The 17960-nt window shown below is 57.1% G+C and overlaps 1 protein-coding gene across 1 annotated transcript; it reads right to left on the bottom strand.

Moving 5' to 3' along the window:
• Positions 1 to 4719: 4719 nt before the first annotated feature.
• MED16 (mediator complex subunit 16) lies at positions 4720 to 17108 on the bottom strand. Its single transcript, XM_061557894.1, has 15 exons — positions 16943 to 17108; positions 15568 to 15678; positions 14913 to 15082; positions 13601 to 13881; positions 12805 to 12955; positions 12507 to 12612; positions 11635 to 11787; positions 10361 to 10656; positions 9734 to 9940; positions 8832 to 9042; positions 8217 to 8350; positions 7588 to 7780; positions 6489 to 6714; positions 5770 to 5853; positions 4720 to 4917 (listed from the first exon to the last, which is right to left on the bottom strand). Exons 1-15 carry the CDS (start codon positions 17082 to 17084, stop codon positions 4782 to 4784), a joined length of 2601 nt encoding a protein of 866 aa, XP_061413878.1. The 5' UTR covers positions 17085 to 17108; the 3' UTR covers positions 4720 to 4781.
• Between the last annotated feature and the right edge of the window lie 852 nt (positions 17109 to 17960).

Below are 17960 nucleotides of genomic sequence, written 5' to 3'. Positions count from 1 at the left end.
AGGGGAGAACATGCAAACTCCGCATATGCAGGCGTCAGGTTCGGGATTGAACCCACGACCTCTTGTATAGGAGGCGAGGTAGTTAACTTCGTTTCACTGTGGCGCCCCAATGTGTGTTGAGACTCAGCGAGGCCCTGCCCAGATAAATAAAGGGCCTAATTAGTGAGGCCACGGAACGATCTGGCCAAAAAATTGTGTCGTCAAGAACCCCCCCCCCCCACCACCCGACACAGCCAAACAAATGAAACCGTGACACGGTGTACGAGCGTTTTAACGAAACGCCAATTATTTTCCTTTCTTCAGCTCACTCACGCGACGATTCCTTTACAACTACGTCACGCATCGTCGGGACAAGATCCAGCCATTGATGTTGTTCTAGGGATGCCGTGGTGGCGAAATGTTAACAACCTCGCCTGGTATACAGGATGTCGTGGGTTCGATCCCAACCCCGACGCTTGTACATTTGGAGTCTGCATGTTCTCCCCGTGGCCGTGTGGGATTTTTGTCCGGCTCCTCCGGTCTTTCCCTCCACATTTAGAATGTACAACACGCGCGCTTCCGAGGATTTGGCTGCTAAACATTTCCACGTGATGACAAGCCACTGCGTTGAGCTGTCATTTGTGGCCGGGGTCACTTCTGAAAAAATAACGGCCTTACCTGGTAAAATAAGTAATATAAAAAATAACTTTTTTTAAAATACGCTTTAATGAAATGTACCGGACTCGTAATGGAAGAACTCCACGACTCCAGGAAGTGGCCCCGAAGCTTGCCATAACGTAAGGGGCCGTGGTGGTTTACAGCCAACGTCAGTTGAGCGTGGACAATTAGACCCAAGCCGAAACATAACATATACAAAATGTTTTAAAAAATATATTGATTATTTTTAATGATAGAATATAGTATTGTCATCAGTATGACACAAGTATACCAAGTTTGCAGTCGATACCACATTGGGAAGTGGGTAAAAATTGAGTTACAAGATTTGAGGATACAACAACAACAGTGTGAGTTAATAGAAAGCGTGTAAAAATTGTTTAGTTTTAATAGATGATGATGATGATAACCGGACGTGCCACCACAGAGCAGAGGTCGCAATCGGGTACCCGATACCCGTACCCTACCCGGCTACCTGTACCCGGCCGGGTACGGGTACGGGTACCCGTTTACGACCCTGGTGCGGCCGGGTACGGGTACGGGTAAGGAATCAAAACCCGTTTGCGACCCTGGTGTGGCCGGGTACGGGTAAGGAATCAAAAGCCGTTTGCAACCGGGGAAGAACTTAGTGGTAAAAATAAACGTCTTATTTTTTAACTCGCAGAACAGTCACCTGTTAACATAAAAGTTTTAGTTTAAATAGTTTACGGACGGCATGGCGCTTTGAGCGCCGTGTATATACATTCCAATTCTTCTCTCTCTGTTCGTGTGCGGTCATTGATGCGTGCCCTGGTCTCTCTCCCGTTGCGCTCCACACAGGTGATCGAGAAGGACCTCCCCAAGTTCTTGTAAACGCTCCTGAGAAGCCACGACGCCACCAGTGTATCCGGCCAGTCTCTCAAGCCCCTGACCTCTGACCCCTGCCCCCTGCCCCCCTCTCGGCCTGGGCCTATGACGAGCAGCCTCACAAACCGGGCAACCGGTGGAGGCTGCCCCGAGCCTCTGGGCGTGCAAATTTAACCAGGCCGGTGAGGGGAGGAGGGAGGTGGTGGTGAAGGAAGACGAGGGGTGGGGCGACGGCTTACGTGGCGTGTGTGTGTGTAGACGTAGGTGTGTGGAAGGGGGCGTTGTGCCTGAGGTTGCGTGCGTAGGAGAGCGCATGCACGGATGTGTGTGTAGCAGTGTGTGCGCGCGCGTACGAGTGTGTATACGAGCGCACGAGTGTGTATACGAGCGCATCTACGTACGGGCGTGTGCGTGGGTCAAATGAGAACGTGCATGCGTGTGTTAGGCACACACGAGTACGCACGTGAGTGCGTGAGTACGAGTGTGTGTGCATCTGTGCCTCCTGGTGCGTGCATGCGTGTACGTGTGGGTACGAGGGTGTGGGAGCGTGCATATGACTGTGTACGTATGTTGAACTTCTTTCGCACCACCGTACCGAGCCAACCGCGCGAATCGGAGGTGCGGGGGAAGGATAAAACTACAAAAAGAGGTTCCAAAGAAATTAGTTTTCAATCTGTGTGCAAAAAACGCAAACTCCACTCGCTCATTCACATACATGCATACAAATCCATGCGTGTGCATCTGTGGGGAGCGGTAGTTTAGCGGTTAGCACGCTGCGCTACAAACCCGGCTACCCGCGTTCGATTCCCGTTCACGGCCAACACCAGTGAGGATTATCGAAACTGGTCCTGGGCTTCCCCTAGGTCGACTCAGCCTCCAATGAGTACCTGGTGCAGTGTGTAAACATCGCTACTGGGGAGACAAAGGTGGCCGGGCGTATTCGCTGGCCACTCACCCCCTCGTGTGCCGTGCCGGCCTTCCTAGGTGCTGCTTGCTAATGGCACTTGCCCCAACAGTCTTAAGGCTATACGGTGGTTCTTTTTTCTGTGTTAAGGCATGGATGTGTGAACTGATGAAAGCCCCCTTCGAGTAGTTAGATGCACGGTTGGATTAAAGCTTTGACCCTTCCTTGACGTCTGCGTCGTTATTCTGAAGTCACGAGTGTCCGCGCGAGCTTGTCGTGCAGCAGGGAGGCGGAGTGGGGACGCGCGCCGTTACAGCAAGAGCGAGCCTGGAGGTTCCATTCCTGACTCGGGCAACTTTGTGTGCGGATTTGGTGCGTTTCTCCCCCTGTTCTGCAGTGTGTGTGAGAGCGAGTGGAGTTTTCATGTTCTCCCCCTGTTCTATACAGAGTGAGTGAGTGGAGTTTGTATGATCTCCTGTTCTACAGAGTGGAGTTTGTATGTTCTCCCCCTGTTCTGCAGAGTGAGTGGAGTTTGTATGATCTCCCCCTGTTCTGCAGGGTGAGTGAGTGGAGTTTGTGTGATCTCCCCCTGTTCTGCAGAGTGATTGAGTGGAGTTTGTATGATCTCCCCCTGTTCTACAGTGTGAGTGGAGTTTGTGTGATCTCCCCCTGTTCTACAGAGTGAGTGGGAGTTTGTGTGATCTTCCCCTGTTCTACAGTGTGAGTGGAGTTTGTGTGATCTCCCCCTGTTCTACAGTGTGAGTGGAGTTTGTGTGATCTCCCCCTGTCCTGCGGAGCGAGTGGAGTTTGTGTGATCTCCCCCTGTTCTACAGTGTGAGTGGAGTTTGTATGATCTCCCCCTGTTCTACAGTGTGAGTGGAGTTTGTGTGATCTCCCCCTGTCCTGCGGAGCGAGTGGAGTTTGTATGCTCTACCCCTGTTCTGCAGAGTGAGTGGAGTTTGTATGTTCACCTGTTTTGCAGTGTGTGACAGTGAGTATCGTTTGTATGATCTCCCCCTGTTCTGCAGAGTGAGTGGAGTTTTCATGTTCTCCCCCTATTCTACAGAGTGGAGTTTGTGTGATCTCCCCCTGTTCTTCAGAGCGAGTGGAGTTTGTGTGATCTCCCCCTGTTCTACAGAGTGGAGTTTGTGTGATCTCCCATGTTCTACAGAGCGAGTGGAGTTTGTGTGATCTCCCCCTGTTCTACAGAGCGAGTGGAGTTTGTGTGATCTCCCCCTGTTCTACAGAGCGAGTGGAGTTTGCCTGTTCACCTGTTCTGCAGTGTGAGACAGCGAGTATAGTTTGTATGATCTCCCCCTGTTCTGCAATGTGAGACAGTGAGTATAGTTTGTATGATCTCCCCCTGTTCTGCAGTGTGAGACAGTGAGTATAGTTTGTATGATCTCCCCCTGTTCTGCAGTGTGTGACAGTGCGTATAGTTTGTATGATCCCTGTTCTGTAGAGTGAGTGGGTTCGGGTTCTCCGGTTTCCTCCCGTAACTATAAAATCCCATACGATGTAACCGGTAGCGGCCAAAACACCCACACGGCCTTCCGAGGAGTGCACCTCATTTAGCAGGAACAGCATTGGGGTTCAACGCAAGCAAACATTTGACCGCTCTTTGGTCATTTCAGTGTTTCAAAGCTCTACAAAGTAAGTATACATACGTAAACAGGGACATCGGCAAGTTATTGATTACAAACACGGTGAAAAACGCGAGTTTATTTTTCCTTTGTACAAAGCGTCACGTGACCTCGCTCGCGTCCTCCGCCCTCGGACGCCGACCGGCAGCTCCTGGGAGGTCCTGCCGCACCCCCCCCCCACCCCCCACTTGTCGCCGGCACAGAGATGCCCCCCCCCCTCCTCACCGCCCCCCCCCCACCGCCCCCCCCCCTCCTCACCGGCACCCCCAGAGAACGACACGGACCAACGCCTCTCTCGCTATTTTGCTACCCCCGCCAAATCCCAGCCCCCACCCAGCAATGTCTTGTTGTCCGCCTCCCCTCGACTCCGCTTCCCTCCGCCCACTCTTCGATCCACGTCGCAGCCGAGCAACTCTGCTACAAACGCGACGTCGATTCTCAACAAGTGGAGGAAATGGAAAAAACGAAACGGAGGATCCTCCCCCCCCCCCCAAACCACGGTTGGGAGGGGGGGGGGAGACGTGCAACACTCCAAATACACAGCAGGCGTCAACTCTCGATGATGCACGTCTCGCCGGCAACACCGGGGGTGAGGGTAGAGGGGCAGGCAAGGGGGGGGGCAAGGGGGCGGGCAAGGGGGGGGGGGGTCTGTCCCACCCTGAGTAACCTCCCCACCACCCCCAAGTGTCCGTGTCGCCGTGAGACGCCGCAGCGTCCCCCCTCCCCCCTCCTCGTCACGGCACGAAGGGCGGCACCCTCCTCCAGAGTCCGCCGCACAGGCAGCTGCGCACCCACCGCTGCTCCCAGCACTTGAAGGGCCCCGCCGCCTGCGCCTTGCTCAGCGAGCGCAGCATGGTGATGCATCCGCACCTGAGGTGACGGGGGAGGAGGGGTGGCGACGTTAGTCGACCCGTCGCCTGGCGTGCGAGATGGTCGCAGGGGTTCGAGATCCCGACCCACGACGATGTGGAGTTTGTGCGGTTCTCCGTCCCGCTCTCCTCCCCGTGGTCGCGTGGATTTTTCTCCGAGGGTCCCTCCGGTTTCCCCCCCCCCCCCCCCCCCCACGTTTAGAATCGACGTTGTGCGTATTTGGCCACTGCTGCCATAAATGTCCACGTGACGATGATGATGAGCCACTACGTGGAGCTATGATTTGTGCCAGTCAGGGTCACTTCTGAAAAAAAGAGCAATTATAGCACAGTGGGCCTAACTTAGTAAAATACAAAATAAAGTTTTAGTTTTTTTCGACTGGAGGATGAGGAATCCGATGAGCTACAAACCTCTTTTTCACAGATATCCATTCGGGGGGCACGTGTGGTCAGCAAGTTATAACGACAGAGGATGCAACAACAACAAACACAAGGACAGGAGTGAAAAATACAGAAAAGGTAAAGCAAGTGACTAAATATAAATAAAGGCACGGAGTACAAATTGCACAAGTACGTGAATTCCTTGCCGACATGTCGACACCAAATGCAAGCTTGGAGGCAAGGCAGCAGGCAGGTCCCGACCACACAAAGACAACAACAACAACAGTCCCAGACCACACCAAGGCAGCAACAACAACAGTTCCTCAATTATGCTGCACATAAAAATGTTACTTTCTATACTAAATGGGGGGGGGGGGGGGGGGGGTGGAGTCGGGGCGCAGGGAGGGGGCAGCAAGGGGGCTGCAGGGTGGGAGGGGGGGGGCAGGGAGGAGGGGTCGGCGTCGCCACTCACCTGGTGCACACCTTGATGTCCTCGGTGGGGTTCACGCCCAGGTTGACTCGCCGCAGGTTGTCCAGCTTCTGGTGACCCGGGGACCTGGCGAGGTTGAGGGAGGAGACGGGGAAATTCCGACGATGTAAAAGCCGCCGCCGCCGCCGCCGCCCGCTCGCTCGAGGTACGGCGAGGTACGGCGAGCGCCGGCAACGCCGGGCCCCCCCCCAGACGAGCCGACGGCAGCGCGGCGAGCGCCGGCCGTGCCCAGAAGAGGCGTCATTAGACCCGGTAGCGCCACGAACACGGGGAATCCGGCTTGGTTTGTGCCACGGGATCCGGTGAGCGCGACAACTCAATGCAGCGACGTGATGCCGTCGCGACCCCGGCGACGGCCGCTGGGTTCCAGTGGGCCACGGCGGCGGCGCAGAGGTCGCAACCGGGTACCCAATACCCGTACCCTACCCGATACCCGTACCCGATACCCGTACCCTACCCGATACCCGTACCCTACCCGATACCCGTACCCTACCCGATACCCGTACCCGATACCCGTACCCTACCCGATACCCGTACCCTACCAGATACCCGTACCCGGCCGGGTACGGGTACCCGTTTGCGACCCTGGTGCGGCCGGGTACGGGTACGGGTACCCGTTTGCGACCCTGGTGCGGCCGGGTACGGGTACGGGTAAGGAATCAAAACCCGTTTGCGACCTCTGCTGCGGCGGCGGCGCTCACCGTGCGAGCACGTGCGTGTGGACGGGCACGGGTCCCGGCTGCCCGGCGTAGGCGATGCCGCGGCCGAAGGCGACGCGCGACGGCGGCTTCCCCAGCGGCAGGCGGCCCGACACGCCGTCCGGCGAGGGCAGCCAGTCGGCGGAGGGCAGCACGAGGTGCGAGGGCAGCAGGCAGCACTCGTCCAGCAGGCCGTCGTCCGGCTCCAGCCCGTGGCCCTCATCCCGGCCTGCCGGACGCGCGCGGGGTGATGGGGGGGGGGTTATAGAGGTCACCGGCTCGGTGCGTGCGCAGGGACCCAGCGGATAGCGTACGGTTGCGTAGATTTTTCACCGGGTACTCGAGGCGACTAATCATCGTGTGGAAATTTATAGCAGCCAAATACGTTGGGGCGCCACGGTGGCTAGGAGATGTTGACGACCTCGCCTGGTGTACAGGAGGTCGTGGGTTCGATCCTGACCCTGACGCCTGCTGCTGTATATTTGGAGTTTGTGTGTCTCTCTCTCTCATCATCATCAGGTGGTCGGGAGATGTTGATGACCTCGCCTGGTATAAAGGAGGTCGTGGATTCGATCCCAACCCTGACGCCTGCTGCTGTGTATTTGGAGTTTGCGTGTCTCTCCCTGTGGTCATGTGGATTTGTCTCCGGGTTCTCCAGTCTTTCCCCTCCAAGTTTAGAATCAACATTACAACATTTAGAGTATTTGGCTGCTGCTATACATTTCCACGTGATAAGCCACTTATTTGAGCCATCATTTGTGATCGCGAGATAGGTTCTGAAAAAGAGCTATGTAGCTCAGTGGGCCTTAGCTGGTAAAATTAAATTGTTAAAATAGTTCATTGTTCATTCGTACCCGCGGGCAACACTCGCGACGAATAATCTACACCGTTCCTGGGCCTATCCCCTGAGGTCGGCCCAGCTTTGTCTCGCCACCGGGGAGACAATTGTGTGCAGTGGCCGGCCCTTGTACAAATTGGCACTTGGCTCCAACAGTGTGTTAAAGGCGGCTACACAGGGGATCTTTGTGTTCGTCTTTTCGCGTGTATAGATGCATGGGTTTGCATACCACGCGCATACCCCTCGCGCGTGCTCCGCACTTACAGCAGAGCCAGAGCTTGGTGAGGAGCTTGAAGAGCAGCGAGAGGGAGTCCTGCGTGTCCGAGGTGGCGGTGAACACGGGGAGGCAGGCGTGGTTCATGAGGCCCCAGATGCGCACCACCACCAGCAGCTCCCGCAGCATCGCGAGCGCCGGGCCGTCCCGCAGGAAGGACACGCCGGGCCGCGAGATCGAGCCCTGGCCACGGCACACGAAGCACCGTGAAGACACACGCACCGTCACGGCACGCGAAGCACCGTGATGACACACGCACCGTCACGGCACACGCAACGCACCATCGCGGCACACCGGATCACCACGGCACGCCAAAACATAGCAGGTTACATGACGATTGAGTTGAATGTTTAGTTTCATACGCAGCGCGAGTGCCTCGCAATCGCCGAAGAACCGTAGGCAACGAGCCCCAACAACCGCCCCAGCTCTGCAGTCCTCTATATATTAAGATGTTTTCAGCCAATTAACGATGAGTGTTTATTACACGTGGGAGGAAAACCGGGCTGCACGGAGAGTCAGGGCGCGGCACCTCCTTGAGGAGTGCGAGCGTGCGAGGGAGCAACGCTCTATCCCGTACAGAAGTGCCCGATATAATGGTGCGTGGCCGCTGCTGTGGCACCTGGTTGGGCAGGCTGGCCAGCAGGTAGAGGGTGAAGTCAGCCACCCACTGGATCAGCTGCTGCAGCGACTGCAGCAGCAGCGTGTCCAGCACAAACTCCTCCGTCTTCAGGTTCAGCATCACCTTGTCGATGTCTGCACCGCGCACGAAGACAAAAGATCCCCCCCGCTCGGTATTTCCTTTAATAGGCTGTTGAGGTAAGTGATGTTAGAGTAGCACGCCCCCTCCCAGCCCCTGTGTGTGTACGGTGTGTACGTGTGTCTGTGTCTGTGGAGTGATAGTGTAGCGGTTAGTGTGCTGCGCTACGAACCCGCCAGAGATCACAGTTCGATTCCCACTCACGGCCACCAATACCCAGTGACGATTATCTAAACTAGTCCTGGGCCTCCCCTAGGCCGACTCAGCCTCAAATGAGTTTCTGGTGCGGTGTGTAAACATCGCCACTGGGGAGACAAAGGTGGCTGGGCGGGAGTGGTGCTGGCCACCCACCCCCCCCTCCCTTCGTACGCCGTGCCGGGCCTACTCACTAACAGCACTTGCCCCAACAGTCTGTTAGAGGCTATCCGGGGAGGGGGAGACGCTTTGTCTCTCTGCGTGGGCACTGCGTGGGCACACCGGTGTCGGTGTTCTTGCTGCAGATCTCGGCGAGCCTGTCGCCGGGCCCGCGGTCGGGCGTGTGCAGTAGCGTGGGCCGCAGCAGGGACTTGAGGGTGCAGGACACGGCGTGCAGCAGGAGGCGCGTGTGCAGGTCCGCCGAGCGCACCGCCGTGCCGGGGGACAGGCGGTAGAGCCAGGCGCGCAGCGCCAGCACGCGCGTCTGCAGCGCCTGCACACGGACACAAACCATCAACTATTAAAATATATATTTTTACCAGGCGAGGCCCTGCTGAGCTGTTGATCATCGAGCTCTTTTTCAGATGTGACCTGGCCATCGCAAATGATGGCTCGCAGGAAATGGGCGGCTTCTCATCATCATCATCATCGCGTGGAAATGTATAGTGGCGGGCGAGTCCTCTAAAACGCGCCATGACGTCGATTCTAAACGTGGAGGGGGGAAAAAACCGGAGGACCCGGAGAAGAATCCACGCGACCAGCGGGAGAGAGAGACGAGCAAATACACAGCGCTCGTCGGGGTCGCGGTCGGAACCCACGACATGGCGCCTCGATTGTCACATCAACATCTGGATCCTGTCCTGACGACGAGTGACGTAGTTCTAAACGAATCGTCGCACGAGTGAGCCGAAAGAAAGCAATAATCGGCACGCCGTGAAAACGCCCGTCCACCGTGCGGCGGTTTAATTTGTGTGGACTTTCAATAGCAGCCCGGTGGGGAACAACCCGCCATTCGCCCACGAAGCGACGGTGACGTCACCGCGGGCGCCCGTGCCAGCATCCCACCTGCTGCAGCATCCCACCTGCTGCAGCATCCCACCTGCTGCAGCATCCCACCTGCTGCAGCATCCCACCTGCTGCAGCATCCCACCTGCTGCAGCATCCCACCTGCTGCAGCATCCCACCTGCTGCAGCGGTTGCGCCTGCCGCGCGTACTCCTCGGCGAGGCGGTCCGCGAGCGGCGCGGCGGTGCCCGGCTGGACGTGCAGGAGCACGTCCCAGGCGTCGTGGCCCGTCACCAGCCCGTACTCCAGCAGGAAGAGGAGGTTGCGCAGCGCCGCGCCGGCCTCCAGCGGGTGGCCCAGCCACGGGGAGACGCGCGACACGCTCACCTGCACGCGGGAGTCACACGCGCCGGGGGCAGGGGGGGGGGTACATGGGGTCGCAGAGGTCAGAGATGGACAAGAGACAACAGCGGCAACCATCGCTCGCCACTAAGTGACGGCGACGTCACCACGGCACCCGTGCCAGGCCAGGTGCGCTTTGAGGCCACGTGAAGTGTCGGAGGCTCGCTGGCAGGAGGTCACGGGACAGATCCAGGTGCCATGGGCTGGCTGCCTGAGATGACCAGGAGATGCACCAGCATCTTGATCAAGTTTAAGGTCACGGTTCAGGTCTGGGTTAGGGTCAGTAAGGAGCTAAGGATTAAGGTTCTGGTCATGGTAAGGTCAGGGGTTAAGGTTAGGGTCAGCGTGGTAATACTACAGCCCCTCCTCTCCCGCTGCCCCACCTCCCCTTCCCCCACCCCTCACCTTGCCGCTGTTCTCCACAGCGAGCAGGGCACAGCAAGAGGGCGACAGCGCCACCGCCGAAAAGTGCGCCGCCTGGTGGGGCCCCGCGCCCTTCCCCCGCTTCATGGGCGGCTCCTCCGAGCCCCCACCGACGCCCCCGCCCACCCCCGGGCCCCCCCTCGACATTCCCCCGACCCCGCCGACCCCGCCGCCACCCGCGCCGCCGCCGCCCCCCATCGGGGAGAAGGCGCAGAGCTTCTGCAGCGTGAGCCGGTGCAGCACGTGCACCGAGCCGTCGCAGAACGCCAGCACCAGGCCTGGCGCAACAGACAGAGGTACCCGCCCCCCACCCTGGTTACAGCCTTTGGACAGACTGTTGGTCGCCAGTGAGTAGCAGCGCCTACCGAAGGCTGGCACGGCACACGATGGGGGGGGTGGGGTGGCCAGTACCACACCAGGCACCGCACACACACAAGGGCATACTGCTGGCGATGGTGCCGGTGGCGATGCGTGTGGGCCGTAGATGTTGCTGGTGGTGCCGATGGGTTGCGGTGCTGGTGGTAGCGAGGGTGATGGATTGTGGGGAGCGGTGGCGCAGTGGTTAGCGTAATGCGCTGGATTTCCCGCCCTTCGCGACCAACTCAACCGAGTGCCTGGTGCGATGTGTAAACACTGCCACTGGGGCCGTGCCGGCCTTCATAGGTGCTGCTCGCTAACAGCACGTGCCCCAGCAGTTTGTTAAGGCTATGAGGGTGATATTTGTCTTTGGTGTTCATTGTAGCTGCGCTGGTGATCGGGAAGAGGGTATGACGATGCTGGTGGTTAAGAAGGTTGCGATGGTGTGCTGGTGCTTGTGTCGATCGCAGTTGTGCCACCGATTTTTAGGGGTGCCACCGATTAAGGGTGCCACGGTTGCGAGATGTTAACTCCCTCGCCTGGTATGCAGGAGGTCGTGGATTGAAACCCGACCCTGACACCTGCTGTATATTTGGGTCTCTCTCCCCGTGGTGGCGTGGATTTGTCTTGGGGTCCTCCGGTGTTTCCCTCCACATTTAAATCAACGTCACCACGCGTTTGGAGTATTTGGCTTCTGCTATAAATGTCCACGCAACGATGATGATAAGCCCACTTCGTCGAGTTATAATTTGTGGCAGCCCGGTCGCTTCTGAAAAAGAGCTAAAAAAGCTCAGTAGTGGGCCTTACCTGGTAAAATAGAAAAATGCGTAATAGTTTTAATAGATTACGACGATGATGATGATGGTGGTGGTTTTGCCGGACGTGCCGCCGCTGGTTACCGAGCCCGGGGAAGAACTTGGTGTCCCCGGCGAGTTTCATGTCGGCGCTGGAGAGGGAGATGGGCAGACGAGGCAGCGCCACGGAGCTCACGCGCTCCAGGTCGCTCGTAGTGGACAGGATGCGCCACTTCTGCACGCTCGGCTGCTTGTCTCCTGGCACCGATAAGGCGACAAGCGCGATGCGCGCACACGCACACACGCACGCACACACGCACGCACGCACACACGCAAAGCAGCGGGTGGTGAGCCATAGTGGCGAGCGGTAGGTGGTGAGCGCATTGCTCATCTTCCATTTAATGTCCTGCAGAAGCCAGCGGTGGAAATTGCGCATTCCCTACGTCACGAAGCTTCACAGGCCAACCACACCGCCGACAACTCCCTCTGTCTGTATGGCCCACAATAAAGGTTTTTTTGTTTGGTGACAGATCGCGGAGATATGTGTGCCGTTAAAACCCGCCACCACCACCAACATAGTCACTTAGTAAGGTTTGTCACGTTTAAAAAACGTGCCAATTAGTTTTAATTACTCGACTTGTAAATGTTGTGGGTTTACTGTCTCATACACCGGGTGTTGTTTTGTAATTGGCACGTTTTGTTTCCGTGACAAGCCCTTACTAAGTGGCCGTGTTGGGTGGTGGTGGTGGCGGGTTTAACGACACATTTATATTTACGCGGTTTAACCCAACAAAACCTCTATTATGGCTAATATTCGTCGCGAAAGCCTACTACTACCACGACGTGTTAAACTGTCCGTCCAGGGTCTTGACACCGGTCGCAACCCGCGTACATTTTCACCGCGTTGTAATGTACTGCACTCCCCCCCCCCTCGCTCCCCCAACAACCGTGTCCCTCCCCCGTCCGCCCGCGCTCACCGAGGGAGGGGATCTGCTGGAAGAGTTTGTTGAGGGGCAGCCCCTCCTTGCGCAGAGACCAGCATTCCACCACGCTGCCCTGCGCACTCGACACGCACACCACCACCTGCCGGCGCAGGTGGCACCACGCGCGCCGTCACGCGTTACCACCACCGCGCACGATCACATGTTACCAGTGGTGGCAACATGGACACCTCGCGCCAACTGCGTGCGATCGCCTGTGCGCATGTGCGCAAATTCGCGTTGTGCGAGTGCTCTCAAGGGGTCCCCGCGGTGTCCCCGGCGGTCCGTGTCCCACCTGCTCGGAGTTCTCCCGCGTGACGAAGCGCAGGTGAGACACGGCCGTGTACTTGTCTCGTCGCGACGGGTCGGAGGAGCAGCGGAGGAAGAGCGACGGCAGAAGCTCCGTCTCCACGCGGCACTTCTCGCTCACCACGCTCAGCGTCAGCCTGACACGCCGGGGGACGACGCGCGCGTGGGTCACAAGGGGTCACAGGGACACACAGGGATGCGTGCGTGGTCACACAGGGAGACACGCAGGGACCACATGTGGGGACAGAGGGTCACACAGGGTCACACAGGGTCACACAGGGTCACACAGGGTCACACAGGGTCACACAGGGTCACACAGGGTCACACAGGGATGTGCAGGAACACACGGGCGATACAAAGACACAGGAAGACACATGGGGATATATGAAGACAACATGGGGATAAGCGAGGGTACACGGAGACACACAATCACATGGGGATACACGGAATAAACCAGTAAGGGGACGACTTATGATCCAACAGGTGAAGCACACGGATGAGCCGACAGACAGGTGAGCGGAGATGCAAGCTGAGAGGTGATTGCACAAGTGTGTGGGGGATAGACAAGTTGACACAAAGGCTTGCGTACGAGCATGTGAGCAGATAGGTGAGCTGACAGCCGAACAGACAGGCGAGAAGAAAGGTGAGAATACAGGCGAAAATACAGGCGAGAATACAGGCGAGCAGACAGGCGAGCAGACAGGCGAGCAGACAGGCGAGCAGACAGGCGAGCAGACAGGCGAGCAGACAGGCGAGCAGACAGGCGAGCGATCGCGCCGCACCGGTAGAAGTGGATGGGCGAGGAGCTGCTGCCGTCCGACGTGGCCACCACGACGTGGCCCGCGGGCGTGAAGGCCGCGTCGGCGGCGGCGACGCGGGCCCGCGGCCGCGACAGGGGCCGCACGGCGCTCAGCAGCGCCCCGCCGGGCCTCAGGAGCCACACGCGCGCCAGGCCGCTCGCCGACACCCCCACCCAGCCGTCGCCCGCGCGCCCGCCAAACGCCGCCAGCGACGGGTGGAAGCGCGCGCGCGAGAACTTCTCGCCGAAGCTCATGGCGCCCACCTGCACGGCGGCGGGCGCAGCAGGGGTGGGGGGGGTGGCACAGGGGAAGACAAAGGGGCCAGTTTTGAGGCAGAATGGTGGTGGCGCACGGAGCTGTGCACTTTTAAAATCTCAATTGAAAACTCTTTTCTGTGGAACTGCTTTTAGTGTTGAGTTTGTTGTCCTTCCCCCTGCACCTCCGATTCGCACGGTTGGCTGCGTACTGTGCGAACGTTCAACATGCGGTACGTATAGGTGGCTATAATAGGTGCTCGCTTACAGCGCTTGTGCCAACGGTCCGTGAAGGTTACGCGGGGAGGATCATTGTTTTTGTTGTTGTGTGTGTGGGGAGCGGTGGTGCAGCAGTTAGTGTGCTGCGTCACAAATCCGGCGACCCGATTATTCCCACTCACGGCCAACACCAGTGACGATTAACTGAAACGGTCCTGGGCCTTCCCTAGGTCGACTCAGCCTCAAATGAGTAACTGGTGCGGTGTGTAAACATCGCCACTGGGGAAAGAAAGGTGGCCGGGCCTGGTGCTGGCCACCCACCCCCTCGTGTGCCGTGCCGGCCTTGATAGGTGCTCGCTAACAGCACTTGCCCCAACAGTGTGTTACAGGCTATAGGGGGGATATTTTTCTTTGTGTGCGATCGTGGAGGAGGCTCGTGAAGGACACTGCTGGTCAGTTGGAGGCAGTCACCCTCCAACAACAACAACGGAGGGCAGAGAGGAGCAACGCTCACAACAATGAGCGGAGCGCCGGGCGGCTAAAATGCAGCAATTTGGCACAGTAGGGGGCACAGCCGGTGCATCTGCCAAGTCATCTCAGTCAGTCAACCCATGGCACCTGCAGGGTCGTCCCGTGACCTCCTGTCAGCAACGAGCCCTTCAACACTTCCCGCGACGCCCTCCAAGTGCACCTTGGCCTGGGCACAGGTGCGGCGCGGTGAAGTCACCGTCACTTAGTGGCGGCTGTTGTTTGGGTATTGTGGGTATCGGTGTGGCAGTGTGCGTCCCCCCCCCCCCTGCTGTCCCCCCTCGGCCTCTTGCCTTCTCCACATGCAGGTCGAGCTTGATGCCGTTGTGGAGCCACGCGAGCGCCAGCAGGGGCTCGCCGTCGGGGCCGCCCTCGCCCACCGCCTCCCAGCCGTTGAGCAGGTGCTCGGGCGTGGCCCAGCAGCGCACGCGGCCCCCCGCGTCCGCGGACAGCAGCCGCGCTCCTGCGCGCGGCGACGGCGGGCGGGCGGCACGCGCAGCCGAAAGAGATTCGGGATCAGAATACAGGTAAGTGTTCTCCTACAACGCGTTAGCAGTCGCGTTCCCGAAGAACACCGCGTTCTCATGAATAATACGTAATACAGGGGGTAAAGGACGGTCCGCTGTAACACGGGAGATGCGTACGCGGGGGGGGGGGGGGGGGAGGAAGAGTACACGGGGAGAGGTACATGAAGAGGGGAGAAGGAATAGCACACAAAGCGGAGCACACGAAGAGGAAGACATGCGGAGGAGGAGTACACGCGAGGGAGGGGTGGGGAGGAGTACACAAAGAGGAGTACACGGGGAGAGGTGAGGGGGGGGGGACAGGGGGGGGGGAAGGAAGAGTACACGGGGAGAGGGGGGGTACACGAAGAGTAGTACATGGGGAGAAGGAAGAGCACACGAAAAGGAAGAGCAGAGCACACAAAAATAGGAGTAGCACACGCACCGGACTGGTCCCACTCCAGGCAGGTGATGACGTCGCTGTGGCCGGAGCGCACCGTGCACACGTCCCACGGGTGCTCGGGGTCCATGATGTGGATGGGGTAGCTCGTGTGCTCTGGGACGCGGACACACAAGTGGCAAGGAGTAATTTTCAGTCGATCATCGATAATTATCCTGCTGCTTGCAGCATTATCCGGCGATCCCGGGCCGATCCGGCAAAATAGCTCCAAAGGCAGTAACCAGTCCGGCGATCGTCAGACACAATCATGTTGTTGAAACAAGAGTACGTAGCACGTACATCTCACCCCGTGCAGAGTCTTCGAGATTAGAATGCTAAGTACGGTACCGTAAATACAGTAATTGACAGTAGGATATTTATTTTGTCTATTTGTATGTTTATTCATGCCAAATTCACGTAGTAAAACACATTTAAAACACCAAAAAAACCGCATACGCACCATCCTAAAACAATGTTATGCAAGAATGTGCAAAAATAAGCTATTTCAATTATACTGTAGTGAATTAATTACTCGGCGTTTTTTAAAATCCGGCGACCCCTTCCCCCCCTAAGCCGCCGGATAATTGAAGATCGACTGTAATTTACTGCTTACATGCGTGTCGCCTTCCCGGCACAAATCTAATAAAACATTGTTTTGGTATTTTACCAACGGTAAGGCCCCCTGAGCTACAATAGCTCTGTTTTAGAAGCGACGTGGCTATCACAAACGATAGCTCAACGAAGTGGCTTATCATGTGTAAACATCACCACTGGGGAGACAAATGCGGCCGGGCGTGGTGCTGGCTTCCCACCCCCTCGTGTGCCACAGTGCCGCCCTTCATAGGTGCTGCTACTCACTAACAGCACTTGCCCCAACAGTTCGTTACACACGGGGGATCTTTGCCCTTTGGAGTCGAGTGTGCCGGATTGCTTCGGGGAGGTTGTTACAAACACACACGCAGAACAAGACTCCCGAATCTCCGAGAACCCCAGCCCCTCGGTACCCTGAACACATCCCCCGCGAGGACCCTCAAATAACGCAGCCCAGACCCCCACTCATGCAAAATACCCATTGGGCTCCCCCCTTGTCTTACAGACCTTTTGCTCCGTAAACCTCTGAATGATCGAGACCTCACATACTCCTGAATGAGGTAAGAACTCACAGATATCTCAATAAGAGGTCCTTTAAATGAGAAAGATCCCCAAAGACCCCCCTACACACCGCCACCACCACAAAGCGAACCCCCGAATGACCCTGTCTCGCGCCCACCAGGAGGTGCTGCGGCCTAGTCATCTTGGCCGGGAGAAGCCTCGAACTCTACGGCTTTGCCTGACCGCCTCCCACCCCCACCACCCCGCGACCCGCCGGGCCGTCTCTCACCGCCAATGTCGCCGTGCGGGCCCCGTCGCTCGGACGTGAAGGCCACGAGGTTGCGGCACGACCAGGCGCAGGCGAGGGGCACCGCGGGGCAGTAGGCGGCCCGCGGCTTCCGTGGGAAATCGCACGAGTAGACGACCTCCATGACGACCAGAGGCGCCGCTTGGATCGATCCAACTGCGGTGGGCGACGGCGATTATGTGAAGGGAATCGATTCTCGGGGGCGGGGGCTAGGTCACCCTCCCCCCCATGTGACGTAATGTAATTTATAATCCACACAATTGTCAACTAGCCGATAGCATAATAGAGTTGTTTTTTGGGTTAGATCGCGTAAATATATAAATGTGTCGTTAGAACCCGCCACCATTCGACACAGCCAACTAGTAAGGGTTGTCACTGTTTTATTAAAACCCTATTCTTATTTTTCCACACTGCCTCTCGCCCACTTGAGCATTTTTAAATCCTTTATATTAAGTTCACTTGCTTGCACGCTTACGACCGTGCAAATCTTTCGGTCGTTTTTTAACCCACTTCCCGTGATCCAATCGAGCTGACATTTTGCACACAGACTCGTTGTGCGTGACAATTGATTTTCGTGAAAACAATTTTCCTAAATTTTACACTTTTTAGGAAAAAATAAATTATATTTAATTACCAATTGCTTAATGGTGGCAGGCAATCATCTGACCCATAGGTGGCAGCCATCTCAAGCCAGAGGACGAGAGGACTCTAGCCGCTACGCATATACTGTAAAGGATTTAGAGTGAAAAACTTTGTTTTAACGGGTTAATTCTTTTATTGCTGTGGTTGTCCCACCTGATGAGGATTGCTTGTGTTGCGATCGAAACGCCGTGGTTTGTTTCATTTTATGTGATTTTATTTCTACCTACGTGACTTTACCGAAATAACCAAAGAGTATTGACTCCTGCAGTCACGAAATCCTCAAATTAAGATTGATAATAGTAATAATAAAAAATCGCACTTTATTTACAAACGCGCACTCGGCGGCCACCGTCGACGG

The sequence above is a fragment of the Lethenteron reissneri genome, chromosome 24 (assembly GCF_015708825.2).
Source record: "Lethenteron reissneri isolate LAM-NWPU_2019-01 chromosome 24, ASM1570882v1, whole genome shotgun sequence".
In the NCBI taxonomy this organism is placed as follows: domain Eukaryota; kingdom Metazoa; phylum Chordata; class Hyperoartia; order Petromyzontiformes; family Petromyzontidae; genus Lethenteron; species Lethenteron reissneri.
Note: the sequence above shows the minus strand (reverse complement) of the source record. Positions and strands in the feature narration are given on the sequence as shown.